This window comes from Xenopus laevis, chromosome 6S (genome assembly GCF_017654675.1).
Source record: "Xenopus laevis strain J_2021 chromosome 6S, Xenopus_laevis_v10.1, whole genome shotgun sequence".
NCBI lineage: Eukaryota > Metazoa > Chordata > Amphibia > Anura > Pipidae > Xenopus > Xenopus laevis.
Window position 1 is genome coordinate 486,109 of NC_054382.1, and position 15,920 is coordinate 502,028.

The 15,920-nt window shown below is 41.6% G+C and overlaps 1 protein-coding gene across 2 annotated transcripts in view; it reads right to left on the reverse strand.

Annotated features, from left to right (window-relative positions):
• Positions 1-12,886: 12,886 nt before the first annotated feature.
• Positions 12,887-15,920, reverse strand: part of LOC108719639 (tyrosinase) — a 46,930-nt gene continuing 43,896 nt past the window's right edge. For both annotated transcript variants that reach the window (XM_041568184.1, XM_018268837.2), the window contains exons 3-5: positions 15,637-15,850; positions 14,863-15,004; positions 12,887-14,367 (exon numbers count right to left, since the gene is read on the reverse strand). In XM_041568184.1, coding sequence (XP_041424118.1) covers positions 14,187-14,367; positions 14,863-15,004; positions 15,637-15,850 — 537 coding nt within the window. In that variant the 3' untranslated portion in view covers positions 12,887-14,186. The remainder of the gene's footprint in view (positions 14,368-14,862; positions 15,005-15,636; positions 15,851-15,920) is intronic.

The window sequence follows — 15,920 nt, forward strand, 5'->3', positions numbered from 1 at the left end:
GGATAATAAGTGGGATAATAATGCCCTTTTATAGGGACGTGACTGTGAGGGCACCAAGTTGTTGGAACAGTCACAGTCACATTAATGATTTTATGCCTAAGCAGCTTATTCCCCTGCAGTGAGAACTGGCACCAGCCTGTACCCCTTAATTGTGCATCAGACATTGACATTAGGGGTAACTCCTCCACATTATACCCCCATTAGTAACCAACCACCAATTTATTCCTCCCAACCTCCAGCCAGGTGCCCCCAAAACACCCCCATCTGGGACATTGGCATGTTGCTCAGCTGACATCACTTGCCCAATAATAACAAGATGCCAATGACTTTAACCCTATGGCAAGTAGCCCAGCCCCTTTAACCCTATTGCTGCCTGATATCTATAAGCACCGCCCCCTGCAGGAAATCTCAGCTATGTGCTCTGTTGGGGCAGGGCTCAGACCAGCTCCTCCTACTCTCATATTCAGAGCTGCGTTGTGGAGCCAACACCTGGTTTTTCCGTTTGGACAAAGTACAGGCCGCGTCCATCTAGAGACTGGATTATATGTGATTATATACTGTATGTGCTATTGTATGTACTAATATAAGTGCTATTGTATGTGCTAATATAAGTGCTATTGTATGTACTAATATAAGTGCTATTGTATGTGCTAATATAAGTACTAATATAAGTGCTATTGTATGTACTAATATATCTATTAATATAAGTGCTAATATATGTGCTATTGTTTGTAGCAGCTGTAGTTGTCGTATAAGGTTTTAGTGATCAGCACAGTTTTTTGCTACAAAGGGATTTGTGCCCAAAATCCCACATTTACGATTCTTTCATCAAACTGTGACAAAAATTTACTGAAAAAAAATTGGCTGAGAAAAAAACAGAAGAAAAACTTTCCATTGAGTTGAATGTATTGTGAGAGTAAAGAAGAAATCACCCTGTGATGTCACTGGAGGGAAAGGTCCCCATAGACTATAATCTAATTATTTATCTTTTCATAGAAGTGAAAGGGATTTCAGTCGTTTTAACAGACAATTGAATTCTTTGTGCTTAAGTGTCATTGGGCGACAGATTTAGAAGTGGCAGTAGCTCAGCTGTCAGTCATATAAAGAGGAGCAGCTCAGGGGCTCTGTCCCACCCAATCACCGACCCTATTGGACTTTACAATGTAATGTTGCAGCTTATGCTGGAGGCTCAGCTCTCGGCTGGTGGTTTATATAGATTTATATTAAAGGGCCTGCTGGGTAATGACCAGGGACTGGCTGAAGTTATGGACTAGTTAGTTACAAATCAGTGGCCTTAACTCACCAAAGCCTTTTGTATTGTGTTTTCATTGAGTATATGGGGGTACGGGTGTGTGTGAGTGTGAGTGCTAGTGTAAGTGTGAGTGCTAGTGTGAGTGCTTGTGTGAGTTCTAGTATGAGTGTTAGTGTGAGTGCTAATGTTAGAGTGAGTGTTAGTGTGAGTGCTAATGTTAGAGTGAGTGCTAGTGTGACCATTAGTATGAGTGTGAGTATGAGTGTGAGTGCTAGTGTGAGTGCACGTCAGCATGTAGTGGGTAAGTGAGTTTGTCCCAGGTTGGATGGAAATGGTTGGTGTAAAGTTTCTCTCCCTGAGACCCAAGACTGGAGGCGACTAAAGCCCAGGCCCAAGTATGTGTTGGTCTAATGACTGCACTGACCCCTGAATGTTTATTATTAGGTCATGTGATCATTAGTGTGTGATTCTATTGTTCCGGTACTTGGGGCCAATCACCTCTATGATCAGAACAGCAGGAAGTGCGACGCCTCTTCATTTCCTTCTTCTCAACCAATGAAAAGCTTCCGTCAGGACTGATAGACTTGCCATCCAATAGAATCCCAGGATTATCAGTCAGAGGCAATTCATGTTCAGATGGTGGAACTGGGCCAAACTGTAGGTCAGTGAAGCCAATTTCAGATTTTTCTCTCCCAAACTGAACTGGTTATAATGAGTTTGGTGCTGAAAGCAAAGGGGGGTCTTTTTTTGCTCCTTGGGGTCGGGACCTCCAGACAGGGACTAAATGGAAAACTGAAGTGGGACCCAAATGTTACAGACACCTAAGAACTGACCCAGCTACGACTACTCCCAGGGATTCTGGGCAATTCCCCATTGCCCCTCCTCTCTTATTACACCACACCCCCTTTTCTGCAGAACAATTCCATAACTTTAATTATTCACATCTCAAATCTGAGGCAAAAGTCATTTATATTTGAATTATTGTACAAAAAACATTCCATGGATTTTATAGGTGCAATTTTGAGAATTGAAGAAGGTCCCGGTGCCTTAAACTGTCCCAATCCAGTTGTCCCAAGTTCCGTCAGCTCCATATCCTCACCTGTCTCTTCTTGTTACTCACCTGTCTCTTCTTGTTACTCACCTGTCTCTTCTTCTTACTCACCTGTCTCTTCTTCTTACTCACCTGTCTCTTCTTCTTACTCACCTGTCTCTTCTTCTTACTCACTTTTCTCTTCTTCTTACTCACCTGTCTCTTCTTACTCACCTGTGTCTTCTTCTTACTCACCTGTGTCTTCTTCTTACTCACCTATCTCTTCTTGTTACTCACCTGTCTCTTCTTGTTACTCACCTGTCTCTTCTTGTTAGTCACCTGTGTCTTCTTCTTACTCACCTGTGTCTTCTTCTTACTCACCTGTGTCTTCTTCTTACTCACCTGTGTCTTCTTCTTACTCACCTGTCTCTTCTTGTTACTCACCTGTCTCTTCTTGTTACTCACCTGTCTCTTCTTGTTACTCACCTGTCTCTTCTTCTTACTCACCTGTCTCTTCTTCTTACTCACCTGTCTCTTCTTCTTACTCACCTGTCTCTTCTTCTTACTCACCTGTCTCTTCTTGTTACTCACCTATCTCTTCTTGTTACTCACCTGTCTCTTCTTCTTACTCACCTGTCTCTTCTTGTTACTCACCTGTTTCTTCTTCTTACTCACCTGTCTCTTCTTCTTACTCACCTGTCTCTTCTTACTCACCTGTGTCTTCTTCTTACTCACCTGTGCCTTCTTCTTACTCACCTGTCTCTTCTTCTTACTCACTTGTGTCTTCTTCTTACTCAACTGTCTCTTCTTCTTACTCACCTGTGTCTTCTTCTTACTCACCTGTCTCTTCTTCTTACTCACCTGTCTCTTCTTCTTACTCACCTGTCTCTTCTTCTTACTCACCTGTCTCTTCTTCTTACTCACCTGTCTCTTCTTCTTACTCACCTGTCTCTTCTTGTTAATCACCTGTCTCTTCTTCTTACTCACCTGTCTCTTCTTGTTACTCACCTATCTCTTCTTGTTACTCACCTGTCTCTTCTTGTTACTCACCTGTCTCTTCTTGTTAGTCACCTGTCTCTTCTTCTTACTCACCTTTCTCTTCTTGTTACTCACCTGTCTCTTCTTACTCACCTGTGTCTTCTTCTTACTCACCTGTGTCTTCTTCTTACTCACCTGTCTCTTCTTGTTACTCACCTGTCTCTTCTTGTTACTCACCTGTCTCTTCTTCTTACTCACCTGTCTCTTCTTCTTACTCACCTGTCTCTTCTTCTTACTCACCTGTATCTTCTTCTTACTCACCTGTCTCTTCTTCTTACTCACCTGTCTCTTCTTCTTACTCACCTGTCTCTTCTTCTTACTCACCTGTCTCTTCTTCTTACTCACCTTTCTCTTCTTGTTACTCACCTGTCTCTTCTTACTCACCTGTGTCTTCTTCTTACTCACCTGTCTCTTCTTGTTACTCACTTGTGTCTTCTTGTTACTCACCTGTCTCTTCTTCTTACTCACCTGTCTCTTCTTCTTACTCACCTGTCTCTTCTTCTTACTCACCTGTCTCTTCTTCTTACTCACCTGTCTCTTCTTGTTACTCACCTGTCTCTTCTTCTTACTCACCTGTCTCTTCTTCTTACTCACCTTTCTCTTCTTCTTACTCACTTGTGTCTTCTTCTTACTCAACTGTCTCTTCTTCTTACTCACCTGTGTCTTCTTCTTACTCACCTGTCTCTTCTTGTTACTCAGCTGTTTCTTCTTGTTACTCGCCTGTCTCTTCTTTTTACTCACCTGTCTCTTCTTCTTAATCTCCTGTCTCTTCTTCTTACTCACCTGTCTCTTCTTCTTACTCACCTTTCTCTTCTTCTTACTCACCTGTGTCTTCTTCTTACTCACCTGTGTCTTCTTCTTACTCACCTGTCTCTTCTTGTTACTCAACTGTCTCTTCTTGTTACTCAGCTGTTTCTTCTTGTTACTCGCCTGTCTCTTCTTGTTACTCACCTGTCTCTTCTTCTTAATCTCCTGTCTCTTCTTCTTACTCACCTGTCTCTTCTTCATACTCACCTGTCTCTTTTTCTTACTCACCTGTCTCTTCTTCTTACTCTCCTGTCTCTTCTTCTTACTCACCTGCCCCACCTACAGGTAAAAATAAACACATTTTTATAATAAAGGCTTGGGGGGGGGTTAGTCTTCCTAAATCAGCAGGGTCACGTTCCCAGCATATCATCATCATTTATTTATATAGCGCTGTCAAGATACACAGTGCTTTACTGCAGTTATAGCAAACAGGGAATAAATGGTGGATAACAGACAAGGATTACAGAGTACAATAGGGTTAGAAGGACCTAGAGATTAGAGTTTACAAACTAAAAGGTTGGGGTACAATTGAGACATTAGGAGTATATAAACACTTTGTCATTTTTGATACAGCAATGATTAATTAAGGTACATCAAATAAGCCTCTTTAAACAGGTGGGTCTTTAAGGAGCGCTTGAAAGTTTGGAAAGAAGGAGAAAGTCTGACAGCTTGTGGCAGAGAGTTCCAGAGAAAAGCAGAAGCCTGAGAGAAGTCTTGTAGGTGAGAATGAGCAGAAGTGATGAGAGAGAAGTCTTGTAGGTGAGAATGGGCAGAAGTGATGAGAGAGAAGTCTTGTAGGTGAGAATGGGCAGAAGTGATGAGAGAGAAGTCTTGTAGGTGAGAATGGGCAGAAGTGATGAGAGAGTAGTCTTGTAGATGAGAATGGGCAGAAGTGATCAGAGGAGAAGTGAGGGAAGATCAGAAGCAGAGCGAAGGTTTCGTGAAGGAGAGTATTTGGAGATTAGAGATGAAATATAGGGAGGGGTTTCATTATTAAGGGCCTTGAATGTGAGTGTAAGTAATTTGAATTTGATTCTAGAAGAGATTGGGAGCCAGTGAAGGGACATACATATGGGAGCAGCTGATGTTGAGCGGTGAGATAGATGAATGAGTCTAGCGGCCGCGTTTAGAATAGATTGGAGTTGTGAAAGGTGACTTGTTGGAATACCTGTGAGGAGTAAGTTGCAGTAATCAAGGCGGGAGATGATGAGAGACTGAATCAGTGTTTTAGTTGATTCTGAACTGAGATAGGGTCGTATTCGAGCAATGTTGCGCAGTTGAATACGGCAAGATTTTGCAAGTGTTTGAATGTGTGGTGAAAAAGACAGATGAGAGTCTAAGATAACTCCTAGGCAGCCTGTGTGGTGGAATGAAAGGTGATGTTGTTTACGGTGAGTGATATCTGAGGGACAGGGGAAGATCTTGGAGGAAATATGATGAGTTCTGTTTTAGAAAGGTTCAGTTTCAGGTGGCGCTGTGACATCCAGGAGGAGACAGCAGAGAGACAGTCTGTGACTTGGGAAAGGACAGAATTAGAAAGATCAGGAGTAGACAAGTAGAGTTGGGTGTCATCAGCATAAAGGTGATACTGAAGTCCAAATGACTGAATGAGTTTTCCTAGTGAAGTTGTATTGAGCGAGAACAGCAGGGGGCCAAGAACAGAGCCTTGAGGAACTCCAACAGAGAGTGGGAAAGTAGTAGAAGTTCTGAAGATATCCTGATCTGCGCTGGGGTTCGTGAAATAATCTGAAGATTTCATGGTTTTCGGGCAATAAAAAAAAAAGTTTTTGGGTGGAGAATCCAAAAAATTCGTACAATTGTTTTTTTTTCACAATTTTTTGTTTTTCTTTCTGCACAGGAAATTTTAGGGAAAATGTATTGATAAATAAGGGGAAAAAACCTGTGCAGATTTGGTCCAAGTATTTTTCAGAAAATAATTAGATAAATTCAGATGAATGGGCCTCCCCCCGTGTGTGTATCAGTGTGTGGAGTCTGTGTATCTGTTGTGTATAAATTGTGTATCTGTTGTGTATATGTTGCGTATATGTTGTGTACCTGTTGTGTATCTGTTGTTTACCTGTTATGTAGCTGTTGTTTATCTGTTGTGTATCTGTTGTGTATCTGTTGTGTATATGTTGTGCACCTGTTGTTACATAGTTACATAGTTACATAGTTACATTGGGTTGAAAAAAGACAAAGTCCATCAAGTCCAACCCCTCCAAATGAAAACCCAGCCCCATACACACACCCCTCCCTACTTTTAATTAAAATTCTATATACCCATACCTATATTAACTATAGAGTTTAGTATCACAATAGCCTTTGTATTATGTCTGTCCAAGAAATCATCCAAGTCCCTCTTATAGTCATTAACTGAATCATCACCCGGCAGTGCATTCCCCAACCTCACTGTCCTCACTGTGATGAACCCCCTACTCTGTTCCTTTAAATGAAACTTCTTTTCCTCTAGTCTGAAGGGGAGGCCTCTGGTACGTGATTCTCTTTATGGGTAAAAAGGTCCCCTGCTATTTGTCTATAATGTCCTCTAATGTACTTGTAAAGTCTAATCATGTCCCCTCACAAGCGCCTTTTTTCCCCCAGAGAAAACAACCCCAACCTTGCTGTGTACCTGTTGTGTATACCTGTTGTTTACCTGTTGTGTATCTGTTGTTTACCTGTTGTTTACCTGTTGTGTACCTGTTGTGTATCTGTTGTTTACCTGTTGTGTATCTGTTGTGTACCTGTTGTGTATCTGTTGTTTACCTGTTGTTTACCTGTTGTGTATCTGTTGTGTATCTGTTGTGTTCCCTTTTGTGTATCTGTTGTGTACCTGTTGTGTATCTGTGTGCCTACCAAATTTGTCCAAAAACAATGTTTTCTTCAGCACAGCACTTACTGTTTCAGGGTGCACCCACTCCCAAGCTGCCTCCAAGTCAGTTAAATTCCTTATCTGGACTAATAGGATATGAAGCTCACCATCCTCAGGCTTTGCCTTTAAAACATTTTATTCCAGCGGAATTCACACACAAGCTTTCGGGGGAAAACCCCTTCCTCAGGTGCATTACACACACATAGTGAACCTCATGCTTTAAATGCCCCTTACATCATGTGACCATTCACCAATTTCATTAACCCCTTAACATCTTCAATACCTGTAATACATAAATAGTTTATCTTAGTTAAAACCTTACAATTAATACATCATACAAATTGATCCAATATCAGAAATTTCTTTAAATATTATTCAGTTCTAAACAGCATTGCAAACTAAAATTTTCATTTAATCCCATCGGCATAAGAGAATCTTGTTGTTTTATCCACACTGCTCTTTTCTTAATAAATGTTTCCGTACGTTACCTCCTCTGATGGAACCTACTTGCTCTAATATTGTCCCTCTTAATTGCGACACTGTGTGTTTTACTATGAAATAAATGTTTGGCTACTGATAATTCAGAGATTCTGTATTTCTTTTATTCCTGTTTATTTCTTTCTTCCAGCTTCCAGAATTAGGGGCAAATTCATCAAGGGTCGAATTTCGAGGGGTCAAATCCCTCGAAATTCGACTGGGGAATAGAATCGAATAGAATCGAATAGGCAATTCGGGCGAATTTACGCGCTGGCGAATAGTCGAATTGGCGAATATTCACCAGGCGAATAGGTGCTCGATCGAATATTCGCTCTAAGGATTTTCATTAATTCGGATGCCTTTTTATTCGATCAAAAACTTGGAAAACAAGCCTATGGGACTTTCCCATAGGCTTTTAAAGCAATTCGGTAGGTTTTAGGTGGCGAAGTAGGCAGTCGAATTATTCTTAAAAGAGACAGTACATCGACTATCGAATGGGCGAATAGCCGCAGCGTTTTTGCGCTCGATCCAGTACTTCGACTATCGAATGGGCGAATAGTCGCAGCGTTTTTGCTCTCGATCTATTCGAATCATTCTACTCAGGCGAATTTACGCCAATTTGATTGTTGAGGAGCACAAAAAACTACTCAAAATTCGAAGTTTTTTTAATTTGAATCCTTCACTCGAAGTTAGTGAATTGGCCCCTTAGTGTAGTTAAGACTTGGCTTCTTGTAGAACCTCAGAATTTGGCTGTAGCTCTAGTCTACAAGAAACAAGATTTTATTTTATTTCCAGGATTTCATTATTGTTCAACCTAAAGTTATATGTTCAGTTGATATTATTCTACTATTTAGAAATACATAGAAATAATAATGGGGTACATAATGATGCATCAAGATGACCCTGGATAATGTATAAACAGGGGGCACATGAGGGCAGTAACTCAGCCAATGAAGTTTTGCTTTCAGTGCTGAACCTGGAGTTGGCTGAGAATTACTAATCACACATTGGTTGCTATGGGTTACTGCCCGGGTACAGATTTGCCCACTGTCCTTGAATGACTCTTATTTTTATCTACTTTTTTGTGTGATTTGACTATGAAACAAGCAGTGGAAGGTTTAGCATTGACTTTTCCCAAACACAAATATCACTCTCTGCTTATGCGCCTGTGTCTAAGACTGTGCCCAATCCAGTTATCCAAAGTGCCTTCAGCTGTATGTCCTTACCTGTCTGTTCTTGTTACTCACCTGCTCTATTTGTAAAGAGTTGAAATAGAGATTTCTTTCCTGGAAACATACAATATCCAATGTAGCCAGCAGGTGGCAGCAACTCTCAATGTTGTCCTTTCCAGCTGTCAGTCTTCTAAAACTGTCATCAGGTACACTAGATGCTGTCAGTCTCCAAGAACTCTCACTGGGGTCACTAGATGCTCTCAGTGTTCTAGAACTGTCACTGGGGTCACTAGAGGTTGTCAGTTTTCAAGAACTCTCACTGGGGTCACTAAATGCTCTCAGTCTTCTAGAACTGTCAATGGGGTCACTAGATGCTCTCAGTCTTCTAGAACTGTCACTGGGGTCACTAGAGGTTGTCAGTCTTATAGAACTGTCACTGGGGTCACTCGATGCTCTCAGTCTTCTAGAACTGTCAATGGGGTCACTAGATGCTCTCAGTCTTCTAGAACTGTCACTGGGGTCACTAGAGGTTGTCAGTCTTCTAGGACGCTCACTGGGGTCACTAGATACTGTCAGTCCCCTAGAACTGTTATCAGGGGATCACTAGATGCTGTCAGTCTTCTAGAACTCTCACTGGGGTCACTAGATGTTGTCAGTCTTCTAGAACTCTCACTGGGGTCACTAGATGCTGTCAGTCCTCTATAACTGTTATCAGGGAGCCACTAGATGCTGTCAGTCTTCTAGAAATCTCATTGGGGGTCACTAGATACTTTCAGTCCAACATATCTCATATCTCAACAAGAGGTGATTGATGTGATGAAAACTCTTCCCAACACCAAATGGCCAGGCTGGTAGCCAATATTATGTTGCCTTTACAAATCCATCTTATTATACAGATGTATTTCATCAAATTCTACTTTACATCATTCACAATCCTTCTCCCCAAACTGATGAAAACCTTCCTCATGTCACCCCACTTCTCTCCTCAATTGTGATGTTAAAATACTTGCCAGGTTTGTGGCTACTCACCCCCAAACTATCCTACACTCCCCAAGTATGAGTAAGGGTTTGTCTATGGCAGACACTCTATCAAAGGCAATCGGCTGTTGGAGCAACAACAATTAGAACAACTTCATGGAGGGTTTGGACATTTTTCCAAATTAGTGTAGGGCCCCATATGTTCAGCAACCCTCCCTATGACTTTAAATCCCTACACTGCTGAGCAAAACCCATGTATCTATTTACTCATTCCATCACCTCTACTGTTGGCCCTTAGGAGTAGGGCCACTTACTTCCATACTTTAAAATAGTGTTTGGCAAATGGTGGTCCTTCCTCTTTGGCCTTCAGTTGCTGATCCAGCCCAATGTGCTCCAGGGAGCCTGGGAACACTACACCATATAGTAGGGTTGCGCATTCCAAGACAATAAACTTAATATTAGACTCTGTCTTTGTCAAAGGCCACTGTGCTGAAACGTTGGGGTCATTCTCATTTGTGGCAAGTATATCTGCTCCTTGTTGCTTTCTTTCTGCCTTGTACAAACCATTGGGTGCTATGTATATTATTGCTATGTATGTTGACATTTTCTTGCAAACATTGTTGTAATTGCCAAATTGATGCTTTTAAACAGTAAAAAGATTTTTTGATACCACCTGAGTTTATTGTGTTTGAGTGTGCAAACCTACTATATGGTAGAGCGAGTATGTTGTTATTCTATGTAGGGGTAGCTTTAGGTTTTTTGCACCTCTAAATACATTTTGCTAAATATTTTATTGATTGGTGAGCCTTCCATTCACCCATAGCCTGGGATCAACATGCCCAGTAACGCTGTGCTGCCCTAAAGCATTCTGTACTTCCCAACATTTGGAAAATGGAAAGAGGGACAAAAAGGTCTGCTGCTTCTAGTGTGGCAACTGGTTTTTTTTTGCCCATTTTGTGGCCACAACCCCTAAATATGCACATTTCTGAGGGTTTTAGGGTCATGTTTTATGTTGCAACAATTTTGCTAATGAAGGTGAAATTGCCCGTTAAGCTTCTTATTTAATTAAGTTTCAGAAACTCTTATTAGTTACAATTGTATCTCAGTGTAGGGGCTGAATATTCTGGCCTCTTTGCTAAAAGTCTCTAATTTAATTAAGTTGTTGAATCTTTTTCTGGCATCAGTGCAGGAGATCAAAGTGAAACCTGGGACATTTTAATAAGAATCTGGGCCTTTGGACTGAGTTCTGAAAATCGGGGGTTGTCCTGTGAAAAGCATGACAGTTGGGATGTATACTAAAGAGTTAGGAAGCAGGGACCCCGGAAATGATGCTTTAGTTGGTGACAGAATATTTTATATAATAACATTCAGATGGATTTAGATGGAAAGAGCAGGCTGTGCTCCAACAAGGATTGAATGTGGGGAGTAGCTCTCCCCTGAGCTCTATTTGCCTATAGTTAAAGGGCCACAGTATTGAAAAAGGAATCAGGTTTAGGTTCATCTCCCTGATCCATTTCTGCTGTGTGGGATCCAGAGCACATGATGTACTGACAACCTAGAGATGAATCTTAATCTGCTCTGAACTATCTCACCAGTATGTCCCATTGTGTCCCATTTCTGTTTGACCTTTCCTAACACAACATCTAGTGCTGAATTGTCTCATCTTGGGCAATAAACTTGTTGTATTGTTTTGTTGCAAGAACCTCCTGGCTCAAATCATACTTGAGGTCACGTTGAGAGCCCAAATCATAGTCCTCTCACCCCTACCACCAATTGGGTTAATGTATAATAGCAAAAGCCGTACTAGGAGCAAAACATGGGACTATCACACAAATGTAAGTGACAACAACACATATGAATCTCTAAGAAGGGACCCAACCAACAGTTACAGGATAAAGGTCATAGATCAGGGGTGTCCAAACTTTTTGCAACGAGGGCCAGATTTGGTGAGGTGAAAATGTGCGGGGGCTGACCATTCAGCCTGACACTGATATCCCTTCCGAGGTAGCTAACTAGCGATTTAGGCCTTATCTATTTGGAGTCACATGACATTTCTACTGTAATATTATGCTTTGTTTCTATAGCACTGACATATTCCCCAGCGCCGCACAGAGATTATACATCATTCCCATCAGAGAAGAGTTTCTGCAGCAGCTGAGATCAGACACTACAACTCCCAGCACCCCCTGCCTGGAGCCCAATGCCTCATGTAATAATCATCCAGAGCGCAGGGGATGCTGGGAGTTCAGTGACAGAAGGAGAAGGAGCCTTGGTTCAGGCTAAAGACAGAGGGGCCCAAGTGCTGAGTAATGGGAGCTCCCCAGCAGCATCAGGCCCAATGACAGTGCAGATCTCTCGCAGGCCCGGTCCCTCCCCAACTCCACTGCCTCCCCCGACCCCCGTGCTGCTCACTATTCACAGTCACCGCCTCCATGAGCTCAGTGTGGAGCGGCACATCCCGGCGGTGCTCGGGGAGACTCAGCAGAAATTTGAGCTGCGCGATGCAGAGATCCGGGTTCTTGGGCAGCCCCTCCTCATCCAGGAGCAGCTCATCATTACCTGCTGTGGGCCAATTAAAAATGGATCACGGGCCGCATTTGGCCCCCGGGCCGTAGTTTGGACACCCCTGTCATAGATACTAAATAACTTTCTCTATATCTATCATACTATTGCCTTTGCATACTATTTATAATTTTGCCATACAAGTATTTGCTTGATGCATTTACATGACCTTTCTTACTACCCAGTTTCTCTATGAGGAGGCTGCCATATTTGTGCAGCAAGAGTCCGTTGCCATTAGAAACTCTAACTGACAGGTTAAGAAGGGACAGTCAAGTTAAGGAACTTCAAGTGACAATTACTTAGGAAAGCAGAACTATCAGCGAAAAACCATCAACATGACCTATAGGGAACTTTTAATGTAGATAAATACTTTGAAAAGAACATTTTTAGTGTCAGTATCACTTTAAAACAGCTGCACGAAGACAAAGCTATTGATCGGGCAACATATCATCAGCTGTACCCCAGTGAACCCCCTCCGTGTTTATATGTTGATCCTAAGATACATAATGAAGGGGTCCCTATCAGACCAATCGTCAGCAGCATCAACTCTGTGACCTGCAACATGACCAAATGCCTTGCCAACCTATTTCTTTCACTCCCTCTCTTTTTTATCTATCTATCATCTGTCTGTCTGTCTGTCTGTCTATCGGAGCTGGGGTGATACTTACCCTTGTAATATGGAAGGAGACCATGAGACGGTATTCAAAGTTATAATGTATTTATTGAATCTTTTGCAGCAGCTAATTATGGAAATACAATGTTATACATATGTTTAACATGTTATCAATAAAACCAGAAGACTTAAAGCAAAACTGTTACAGTGATGTGTGGGCCCTCAGTGTCCCTTACCTGCCCTAACCCAACCCAAGAGTGACCCAGCCTTCTGAACCAGATATATATATATATAAAGTTCTACAGTAATATATACTCACCATGGCAGGGGGTCCACAATCCTAGCGCAGAGAAACGCACTGACACTGGAAATTCAGCTCTTAAAGTTACCAGGAGTCGCACTTTTGCCACCTGAGACAAGTATCTCAACTCACCTCATTGGCGCAGCTCCCCTGATACCCACATAAACTGGGTGAGCCCTTGTATATAAATTAGTGCTGCCCTGTCAGTAGTGGGACTGCCATAGACCAGAGTAGTTGGGAAGAAGCTGGGTTGGCAGCAAATACTGCACCCCGCTCATCTGCCACCTGCCTCTGGGGCAATAGGCCATCCCAAGCCCACCTGACCCACAGGTTTCTGCCCAACTAGAGGCTGGGCCATGGGTTATGTATAGAAACTCTAAACTTATACTTAAATGAAACAATGTACTGGCCATGTTGTTTCTCTTTCTATGGAACTCATGAGTCTTCCTTAAAAATCATTTGGGGGTTGAGTGACCCACATTCATAAACGATCTCCACTTTGGTACCTGAATGATTCCACAGATCCATGTCAAAGAGAAAGATATGGGTAGAGCTTTATATATATATATATATATATATATATATTATTCTTCTACATTTCATTTTGTCATTGTATCTTTACAGCCACAGAGAATGATTGTGCCAATGGCAGGCAGTTCTTTAGTGTGTCGCATTATTGGCACTATGAGTGGGCGCAGCACTTGGATACACAATTAGTCTTATGCACTGAATCACACTGTCATTAACATTAGGTAACACTCTTTTTAAAAGGTAGGACACAATTGAGGTAGAATAAGTCTAACCCATCACTCGTAGCCTTTTTTGGTGGGGGAATAATATTGTGACTGTGCCATTAGGGGCAGGTATGAAAGTGACAATCCAAAGAATAGGGGAGAGGTAAAGCTTTGAGCCCAAACAGAAGTGATAATTATAAAAGAACAGACAAAAAGGCCCTGTAAATCTAAAGAAACCCCATAGAAGATGATGGTGTTCTTAATGAGCTATTAAGCATTGGTTTGGGTAATGCTTGGAGACACAAGGCAGTATCAGGCAGAACATCATGGAGCCAAGAATATGATCCCCTCCCCTACAAGCCCTGATATTTAGAAAATGTGTATCCAAAATCTGTAGACTTCTTAAGGAGATCCTTGTTCCTCCAACATGGAAAGTACGGGGTGGAACACTCATTTGGACCCTGACCAGGCTCTTTGTTATCAGGATATAAATTTGGAGCTCCATTGTATTTTTGTATCCAAACTTCATATATTCTGCAAAATAAAGCAGAGGCATTGTGTGTTGAAACACGGATGATGTCTCTCAGCAAATGACCTGTATCATGTTTGGTTGTGCATTAAACATGCCCAGTATTAGAAGCACATTCCCTAAACGTGTGCATAATATTAATAATATTAAAGCAGCCAGTGTAATGCGAAGTGCAGTAATATGTGCCATGTAGGTCTTCTAGGGATTCAGGTGATGGTTCCTTATCCATGAACTACCAAACAATTAACCTGAACCCAGAAGGTCTAAGACAGAAAATCATCATTGAACAACTATCACCCTATCACCCCATGTACCCCCAGTAGTTCCGCCCCTGTGTAGGTGAATGGTTGTAAATTCTTCCTTTATCTAATGATACATAATTTAATATCAGTAGCATTCTACAAAGAACATGTCTAAAGTTACAACAAGGCCACCCCTCGTTCTTCCTCTACAATTCCATGTGACTACCTCTTTTACATGAATACTGTTACATGACTTACTTGTCAATGAAGTTATGATGCAGCACAAATATTGGGTCGTTACTGGAGATGGCCACTTGGGACATGGTTCCTCCCAAGTACAGATGAACTAGGTTGTGCATGTTCAGCTCCGATGTTACTCCATCTAATGGATTCATAAAACCTACCAAAATGCAAATTGGCAAATAATTAAAGGCAGGTTTTGAAAATTGTCTTAAAAATATCAAAAACCCTTTCCCATAATTCCTTACTGGATCTTGTATTACTGTTTATATAGCAATTTTCATTAAGGGCAACGGCACATGCATTTATCACACCATACCCATGAAAGCTCCATAAGAGAAGCATCAGAACCCAAGAAAATAATAAATCAACATGACAGAGAAATGGTTCCATCATTAAAGACCTATGTCTATGTTTTATGCACCAGATACTGTCTGATACCGGGACCCACATAGCACTGATATTATATGGTTTTGGTGTATTTAGTTCTGTTCTATTTATTGGTTGAGTTGGACTGGTCAACAGAATCTGACATCCAGGGATTATCTTACAACCCTAAAGAGAAAATAAGAAAAGGTCAATGGGAATAGTCCTAGGTTGTGTGTCACTAGGAGATATTATGGTCCTTTAGAAGCCCAGTCCAACCCTGTTTAATGGTTTTGGTATGCACCAAGCTAAGTGTATGGCACGCCTTATAACTTAGGAGAGAAAATATCTCTATGACTTTTGGTTGATGAAATATTTTTAGAAATGAACAAAAGTGCAATTAATCATAGAGTTTTCATTCCTAACCTTCAAGCACATTGCGGAAGCTCATTCTTGCTGTGCGGTCATAAGGAGAGGTGTCAAAGTCCCTCCACTTCAGTGTGTCCGCCACATCTTGGAATGAAGGAAATGTGTTAGCCAGAGGGTCTGCCCCTGGTTTTCTATGTAGTCTTTCCATCTGATATTCCTCAGCAGCCACCGGGCAGTAGGCATCTGGGTAATTAAAACCACTGCAAATGGACTGGAAAAAAATACAAAAAAGATACAATTAAGCATCTACAGCTGAGAAAGAAGATTTCAATTTGATATAC